Below are 9,808 nucleotides of genomic sequence, written 5' to 3'. Positions count from 1 at the left end.
ATATATATATATATATATAAACAATTGTGAGTATTTATATATTCTGGATGATCACCTCATCACCACTGACATATGTTGCTTGTATTGCATAACTTTTATGTGGTGTGGAATAAACAATGTTCATTTATGGAAACAATTGTAATATAGGTTTGACTTGTATGATTATATACACAAGTAAGCACAAAAGTGCAAGACAAGGTGGAAAAACTAGCACTCAAATGCCAAAAATGGTAGAGCAGAATACTATTTTGTTATAGCGTTGGCTTTCCCCCCATGGTCTTCACAGCCCCTTTCCACCGTCCTACTCCCCACTGAGACTAGCAAGGTTTATGTAGTTGATGTTCTTCTTGAATAACTGCAAGGAAAAACATAAAGATGGAGGGGGTTCCAGGGGAATGATATTCTAGGAAGAAAGGGCTGTGTGTTGTGATTAGTGTGGGTTCTGGGAGATGGAGAGACGCAATTTGGAAGAAAGAGGAACATGTGAATCAGGTGGACCTGTGCAGAAGTATTATACAATCAGCCACCTCAGAGGACAGATACCACTGTGAAATTGACATAGAGAAGAGGAAGAAGCAATCTGGTTATGAAGCAGAGGTTGGAACGTATTGGTAAATGACTTCATGACACTCAACTCAGATGGTGGGAGGGATTTTATGAAATTTTGGTTGTTTGTAAGAGTTGTTGCAGCACTGCCCCAGCAAAAGAAGTAATATTCCTTTGTGAGTCCAATGTAAGCTTTGTATAGGTTTAGTTAAACTTTGTAACTACTGTCGTAAAGGATGTATTGTTTAAAGTATTATACGTATTATACACATACACAGATATGTCTCTGTGGGTTGTTTCATTGGTTTTATTTTCACTAGGCCAAGGAAAGATCTTCAGTTCAGGTGAGAAAAGTTGAAAGTAAATAGGCTTTCATGCTTTTCCTAGAAGCATTTAGTGGCATAATTGAAGTGAAATAGCTTTAATTGGGAAGGAAACCACACTGTAGTCTTACTTTATCTAGAACTTATTGTTTTGTTTGTCTCTATAACATTATTTTGATTTAAAATTTTTGTGACTCAGATTTTATAAATTCTCATAAGAAAGAGGGGGGGAGAAGAAGAGGGAGAGAGTTAAATATTAGGTTGCGAAAAAAGTCCGGTTGCATTTTAAGATAGAAAAGAAACAAAAGCCTCTTCTATCTTAGTTGATATATTTAACCAAAATAATATTTCCTCTTATTATTGATAATATAATTACATCTATTTGACAAATTGTTGATCCCTTGGGTGTAAAATTCTTCAGGTTTCAAAGCAAAGAAACAGTCAATATCATTTTTAACCTCTTCACAATTAATAAACTGTTTTCTCGCAAATTATTTTGCAAAGATGATTGTCAAATGGAGCAAGGCCAGGAGAATAAGGAGGATGAGGCAACACTTCCATATTTAGTGCCATAACCTTTTCCTGGGTGACTTGGGCAATATGTTGTCTTGTATTATATTTAAGAGCAATACCCTTTCAATTTACAAATGATGGGAACTTTTTCTGCCATCTTTTGTGCAATGTTTTGTTTTGGTTTCATGATGATGATCATCATCATCATAATTTAATGTCTGTGTTACATGCTAGCATGGAACATAGACATTAAACACTTTATTTTAGAGGACACCCCTCATATCCCACTGAACACAGAGCATAACTTTTTGGGGGATGTAGTCCTGGTTTGGGGATGGATTTTCCTTTTCATTCGTTACTCTTTACTCTTTTACTTGTTTCAGTCATTTGACTGCGGCCATGCTGGAGCACCGCCTTTAGTCGAGAAAATCGACTCCAGGACTTATTCTTTGTAAGCCTAGTACTTATTCTATCGGTCTCTTTTTGCCGAACCGCTAAGTTACGGAGATGTAAACACACCAGCATTGGTTGTCAAGCGATGGTGGGGGGGACAAACACAGACACACAAACACACACACATATACATATATACGACGGGCTTCTTTCAGTTTCCATCTACCAAATCCACTCAAGGCTTTGGTCGGCCCAAGGCTATAGTAGAAGACACTTGCCCAAGGTGCCACGCAGTGGGACTGAACCCGGAACCATGTGGTTGGTAAGCAAGCTACTTACCACACAGCCTGCTTTTGTTGGCTATGATTATAAAAAAAAAATTACTTTTCATCATTTGTGATGATTCTATTCAGGAAGGATTCAGCAACAAGTCTATACTTCAATGATGAGCAGAGAACAACTTTTTGATTAAAGTGAGAAGCAGTTAGATAACAGGATTCACTGTCCAAATGTACACACTTTTCCAAATTCACAAAAGTGTCTTATGATCGAAGTGTGACTTGAATTGAACTCTTTTTCTAATTATTGAACAGTTGATTTTGGATTTGCCTCAAGTACAATTTTCAGAATCTCAATATCAACAGAACTTGGCTGTCCAGCTGAGGGAAATATGCAAGAGAAAAATTTCCCAAGTGAAATTGGCCAAACCATCGTTGGCAAACAGAGCTTCATTTTCATAGACAGAACAAATAATTTCTTGTCGCTTTTATTGCTGAAAAGCCCCTTTTGAATTCACACATCGTGCAATGTCTGATATAAACTCATTTTCTGAGGGTAAAATCAGTAAGACTTTAACAACCATAGCATTATCTACAAAGATAGAAAAAAACATTAGAATGTAAAAATTAATGCCGTAAATGTTGAAAAAGTACTCTCAAAGTGACCTTGTCAAAATGCGAAGAGACTTTCTTTCCAACTTAATAAAATAGATATGGATGGTAGAGGTAGCAGAAGAGTAACAATGGCCGATTTTGGGGTATAATGTACCAGTTTCACTTTCTCAGATTAACTGTTATCAGTTTGTTTAGTGGTCGGGGAAGACTGTTTTTATTGACGCTATAATGCCACCAGCTTGTCATAGGACATATATGATTTATTGTTGTTTAAGGTGGGGAGATGCGATTGTATCAGATTATTTAGAATTTTGTTATTGTATTGTTTTCACATGATACGAAGACTTACCAGTTTAGTTCATCTACTTTCAATTCTCCGTTAAATTTGTCAACCATTGTAATTTGTTGCGTCAGTTTCACAGCAGTTAGACCCTTACGTAGGATATGTATCCTTGTTTATATACAATTAAAAATAATCGTCCAAGTACCAACAGGATAATTTTCTATAAGTACCAAGTCTAACAGACTTTCGGGATAGTTATCACTACTTCATGGGAAAGGAAAGGGGCATTTGGGAGGCTTTTGAAAAATATATTCCAGTGTTTCGTTCTACAGAAATTACGATTTCATTTCCCCGTGAGGAAGTACTTGCTTGATGTAATATGTTGGGAGCACTGATTCTGATCCAATGAAAATTTGATAAAGAATGCATATTGGATAAAAATCCAAGCAAGTAGAGTCTGGTGTTTGCCTGAGGGATGTGTGTTGTCATTGAGTTCAGAGCTGTCCAGTTGTTATCTACAGAATCAATGCATATACCGAAGAACGTCTTATGGTGGAAGTTGACAACGTGAAATATCTCCACTGGAAGAGGTCAACAGATTGAAGGCCACCGGAGGTATGTTTGGTTTGACCAGATGCAAAGAAATGTTTCTTTGAAGCAGCACGATGTAGACGGGTTGACACACTGCTCGATAATATAGGAAATAAATTGCTCGTGGATCAATAATATGCCCTTGCAATCGGTAGTAATATGATGGAATAGAAATACTGTCACGTGTATTTCGATTACTATGTTGTGAACAACCACTGTAGGAATTTCACCATTCCTCCTATCAAGCACCCTGAGACACGCGCAAAGAATTGAACGTGTTTGGTAACATGCCAAGAAAAACGAAGCGAATTAATTGTACATCTAAAGAACTTTTCAACAGTTAACTTGAAAGAATTTGAATGCCATGTAAACATGGTTGTGGTGGAGCATATTAAAAGATTTATTGCTATTCTGGAACAATATGTTCTGTAATTGTTCATTTATTTTATGGATCTGCTGTTTCCTTATCAAATTAGATTGATTTGCCGTTATTATTGTAGTCAAGTATTGACCAAAAATTTCCTTCATTTGTTGAAAATAATTAGTTATAACAATATTGTCTTCCTTTGTTCAAAATTTTGTTGCGAAAGCAGAATTGTTGTTATTGAAATAATTCTTTTGCGAAACTAAAGCTACTTTCCGCAACCTTCAGTTTAGGTATTTCATTTTATCTGTAAATATTATTAATTGAATCATTTCTATTATTTAATTTCACGATGCCTCTGTGCTGTAATTAAAAAAAAAACTCGTAGCCAAATCTTATAACGTCACTCACCTGCACGAAACAACAAACAATAAAAACAGATCTCCACAATAAAAGACAGCTACACTTTCCCATCTCAAATAATAGCAGTAAAAAAATCTAAATTGCACCAAAAAATATCCCGTAGCCGCCAAAGTTTGAGAAAGTAGGTCACCCAACAATAACAGTTATATAAGATAATACTTAATTTCTTATTATACTCCACAGTTCCGAAATCAAAACATGTAGCATCGATTTTTTGCCTTTATTTTTCCAATGTGAATAAATGAATTACCAGTAATGTACTAAAATTGAATCAAATTGACCTTATACTTATTTAACAGAAATTATTATCAAATACTGAGCTTCTAAAATATCGAACAGAATATTCACCTAATGACCTTCCCTAAAAATCGTTTCTTTCACGAAATTTTTGTTTTTAATCTTTTTGTTGCTCATGTCTTATCCTACAGGCACACAATCTACAAATGAACGCCAATTTCAGCAACATCAGACATTTATTAAGTCATCAGACATAAAATCTAGACAACAGCTTACAGGAAACGCATTTACTCTAATACAATGTTCTGTTCTTTGTATGACAGAATAAAAATATCAAATTGTAACGTCCTTTGTATTCGTAACAAAGTGTTCGCTCATGCTTGTAGCTGTTTCTATATAATAAGAATAAACTAAATAGATTTTACTGCGTTTGAATCTCTCATGTCCTTCAGAAAAAAATGACATTGCAATTCAAAACCAGTATCCTATTATATAACTGAGACATTGCTTCTAGATAAAGAATGTTATATAACACTTTCATTACCTAGAAAACTGCGATAGCGTGGTAGTTAGTATTCAATGAACCGTGTTTACAATATGCCTTAAAATCTCTTTTGGCATGTTTGAATTTATTTAGCTAGTGTCTTTGGAAAAGTCTCGAATGTCACAATTTGTTAGTATCTTCACCGAAATATTTATCATCTTCCATCCGTTATTCAGTATAAAATACTTTCTACACAATTTCGTCACATTGAATCTCGAAAATAACTAAGATTTGAAATAAAATCCGTATATTTGCTACTTTAACTTTCTAATTCTATCGAAGACTACTATGACCCAACGAGTCGCTCGACTTGTTAGAAAAAGTAGTCAAGTCTCCCTCAAATTACATCCCACCGTGCTAATAAAAATAAGAATTTTAAATATGTTTGTCTTAGATAACATTATACTTTAGAAAGTGCAATAACAGACGAAATGGTCATGACTGGAATATCTTAATTACACAGGTATTCTCGATCAGAGTTGACCTGAAATTAAACTACTGGGGTATTTGGAACTGCTACTCCAATCTGATTGCGAACTGAAATTTGTAACATAATTCGTTCTGTCGAGTTATTGTTTTGTTTTATACAAGTATTTAATTTTTTTTTATATATATTAATATAAACTGGCCTACAGATAGAGACGATTTGGTTTTATTTTATATTCGTAAAACACTAAATTTATTTAAATTTTAATCAAAATAAGTTTGGCAGAATATTTAGCTACGGCGCTTTACATTCTGAGTTCAAATCCCTCTAACGTCATCTTGGTCTGTCAATCATCTGGAGTCGAGAAAATAGAATATCACATCTCAGCTACTATACCCTCCCCATAATTTGTGGCCTTCAGAGGTCGATAATTATTTTTATTATTTTATCGACCCCCAGCAGAGTTTGAACGCAGTTTTATGTATTGATGTAGTTAATCGAATGTTTCATGTCCTAAAATAGGCCGTCTGTCATGCCCATTGAGATATCTTCATTATTGAATATTATTTGGTGGGGTGGGATGAAATACCAATAAATGCATTTTATAACTTTAAAAAAAAAACGAAAACCTACAAATTATTGAATAATATCAGCATAAATTATAAATTGTTCAAGTTTATGATTTTTCAACACTACACAATTATTTTAAAATGTTCGGATTTAATTTGATATTTTTAAAGTTTAACGGACCTCTCCACTAATTGGTTTTAATTAAGTACTTGGTAGTACATTGTCAAATTTAGTTATGTCCCTTTATGTTCTGCATTGAATTCTTACAGAGGGGACGACCTTGCCTTTCAACTTAGCGTATTGTTAAAATAAAATATCAGTGAAATACTAGGGATGACTGAATCATTACATCCTTCCTTCCAAATATGTGCTTTTGTAAGAATTTTTGATAATGCAAAAAAAAAAACTATGTCGATATACGTATTCAATGTGGCACACTACTGTTAAAATTAATTCAGATCTAGTCATTTCATATATCTAGGTCACTATATAAATATAAATAAATATATATATATACACTGGGTAAACTTTAACTTAATTTCCATATATTATTAAATTACGAAATTTATTTTGAATTTAAATAAAATCAATGAAAGTCGGCAGTAGATTTTAATGTTGGCGAGAAAATATTATTTACTGCGGATCTATATTAGCTGTGTTGGAAGTCAGCTGGAAGTGATGTATCGACGACAACCATTCGTGGATTCATCACTATTTTGTTTAGAGGTCTTACAGTCGTGATGGGCATAACTATTGAATACAAATAATTCTAGTAGATCTTTACTATATATTCACTAATGAACAACAGTATAAAATGTCGCAACACTATTTTATTCCTCTTGCAACAAATTAATCAACTCACCAGCTTATATGGTAGAGGAAGTAAAGGACCAATCAGAAAGCGTTTTACACTGACAGCTTGGCAGTACGTAGACGGAAGACATTTTGTGCACGAGGTGTTCAGTGTGTTGTGGGCAAAATGTTGTACCTGGAAGATTATCTGGAAGGTAGGTTCAGGCCCATGCCAACACCTCCTCCTGCTCTCGTCCTACAGTGCCTTGACGATCGGCTAGCACCGTCATCTCTCTTATTTGTTTCAATAAAATATTACCTCTACAGACTAATATCTGCTTCTCGTCCTTTTTGCAGTGATTGAGAATTTGCCCATGGAGATGCGAGACCGCCTGACCGAAATGAGGGAGATGGATCTGCAAGTACAGAGTAAGTCACACACACACATACATCACACTCTCACCATCTAGACCATGTATGACTCTCAGTTGGTGTGTGGCGCCGCCGTTGCTCAAAACTTTGATACTATTGTGTAAAACTGACAAGCAGGTGCTGTAGTAATTGCGGAAGCTTTAGTGGACTGATCAGCGCTGATTTCTCTCACTTCATACTTGTCTATCTTCCTCTAATTCTATATACACACTACAGTGTTGGCGATACTGTCCCTTGTCTATCTCTCGCTCTGGTCACTTGTGTCCCGCTAAAATACTCATACGACCGTGTTGCGTGCATGTTGTGATAATGTGAAAGTAAGCTAGCAAGAATCTGGAATGATCACGTGGAGAGCTGTGATGACGGAGGAGGAGGTGGTAGGTGTACGGTAGCGCACTGCTTTGTGATAGCGTGGTGGTGGCAGTGGTAGGACAATTAAAGACCACTTCTCCAACGGAACATTTCTTACTACTGCTGTAACGTATATATATATATATATATATATAATACACACACATACATACATATATATATATATGATGTGAATCTGCTGCATATATTATGCAACCCTATTATATGCATTGCAGATTTACAGATGTTTTAGACTTTTTCATTGCATATGTATATATATGTATATATACTTTATTTAAAAGCAGCAGAAATATAACAAAAAAACCGTTACTCTGAGTTTCACGTTCCCGTTCATCGGACAAGATAGTAATTCACACTGGCATTTGTGTCTAAGTGTATGTATATATTTATATTATTAATACTATGTGTTAATGGAAGATTGAGGAGGCATGAAGTGTAAGGGGCTGGGTGTACGCTGTTTGTAAACAAACTCACGTGTTTCGAACTGCAAAATCATTGTATTTTCTGTTAACGATGAATGTATCTATTGATTTTGTAAACATATCGATATTATTATTAACACTGTGAAGCGGGTGAAAATTATTCACTGGGGCTTCTATGCAGGTTTTAATCCTTTCATCTGAAAAAATAAACATAATTCTATAAGGTTCAGTGTAGTTAAAGGAAATTATAAGGGGATGAATTGTTGGGAATAGATGTGTATTCTAGTGAAGGCAGTATAGATAAGGTCCAGTGGTATATGGTAGTTGTGCTGAATCTAATTATTTGGGCATGTGTAGTACTCAAAAGTAGGCGTTAGTTAAAATTTTGTTTTTGAATGCATTGTCAAATTTAAAAAGAAATTATCATATTGTAAGAGCAGAAATATTTAGAAAATTAGCTTCAGTTAAAGAATTTCCATCGAATTTATACATAAGACCTAAATAATGTAGGATTTCTGCTGTTGGAATTTCTTTCACCCCGTGGTCCTTATTCTTGGCACATTTCCATTATCCTGCCCGTCTGCACTACCAACACCTGAGACAGTATTTCTCAGCAGTGGACACAAACTAGTTTCCCATCATGTTGCATGATTATATTATGAGGAATTTACCATTTTTGGTGGGTGTACAATGCGCACGTAGTACCACCCGAATATACAACCTAGTAAGATTAGATCTTTGACTAGCTAAGTATTACTGAACAGTTTTGAAAAATATGAAATTAATTATAGACACTACAAGGAAGAAATCACTTAGTGTGGGATGGTCAATCTCATAAACTTGGCGTCAGTGGGTACACAAATGTTTTATGTACTAGTACCATGACCAGTATATACTCAGAAACCAAATAGTACTAAGTCTGTTGGAGTTGAGTGTCTTTGAAATCTTTCTGTTTGTCTGGATTTAAAGAATTGCTGCAGAGCGAATGTTTTTGTTTGAGCTGTACAACATAGCATCATACGTTCTTGTGCTGACATGAGTTGGCTAACTTGCCATTTATTATTAACAGTACAATACCTATTGAGTACCTATTCTTACACCCCTGCCCTGTATTGCATTGTGCCATATTTACTTAGATGCAATTTGGGTGGTAGAGACTAACTCCTAGCACATCTCTATCTTGCATACCATAGTGTCATACTGTTGCATAGCAATGCTACATAGATATCTGCCAGTGTCACTTGGAATCACTGGTAGACTGACTAGGAACAAGCCCTTTAAGGTCTATCAGATGCAGTGACTGCACAGTAATGTGTGTCAATATGTTAATTTTCCTTTTCATCTCTTGCTGAGTTTATATTAAATAGTATTTCTGCTAATTCATGTATATTAAAACTTCCAATTCTGTATCCATTGGCTAGTTTATGTTAAGTTATCTTTTTTTATAGTTGTTGTGTGTTAGTTAGAAAGATGAGAGGAAGAAACTAATAAAATTCAAAGCTTTCTGTCAATTATAAAGTCATTTCAAGAGTTGTCAAGGTTTATATAGGAATTTTGGCTACAAGTTAAGATATTGAATTCATATTGATTTACATACTTACCAATCTTGTCTGTAAAAGGACAAAACATTTCACGTCAGAATCCTGTAGTCAACAGGTAGTTTTTTTTTTTTTTTTTTTTTTT

At 34.7% G+C, this 9,808-nt stretch overlaps 1 protein-coding gene across 3 annotated transcripts in view; it reads left to right on the top strand.

Annotated features, from left to right (window-relative positions):
- The first annotated feature begins 6,754 nt into the window (after positions 1 to 6,754).
- LOC106871167 (inhibitor of growth protein 3) overlaps positions 6,755 to 9,808 on the top strand; it is a 37,702-nt gene continuing 34,648 nt past the window's right edge. For 2 of the 3 annotated variants that reach the window (XM_052967469.1, XM_052967467.1), the window contains exons 1-2: positions 6,755 to 7,114; positions 7,257 to 7,328. In XM_052967469.1, the coding sequence (XP_052823429.1) occupies positions 7,087 to 7,114; positions 7,257 to 7,328 (100 nt within the window). In that variant the 5' untranslated portion in view covers positions 6,755 to 7,086. The remainder of the gene's footprint in view (positions 7,115 to 7,256; positions 7,329 to 9,808) is intronic. The other variant, XM_052967468.1, reaches the window with a different exon arrangement.

Source organism: Octopus bimaculoides, chromosome 4 (assembly GCF_001194135.2).
Source record: "Octopus bimaculoides isolate UCB-OBI-ISO-001 chromosome 4, ASM119413v2, whole genome shotgun sequence".
Lineage (NCBI taxonomy): Eukaryota > Metazoa > Mollusca > Cephalopoda > Octopoda > Octopodidae > Octopus > Octopus bimaculoides.
Note: the sequence above shows the minus strand (reverse complement) of the source record. Positions and strands in the feature narration are given on the sequence as shown.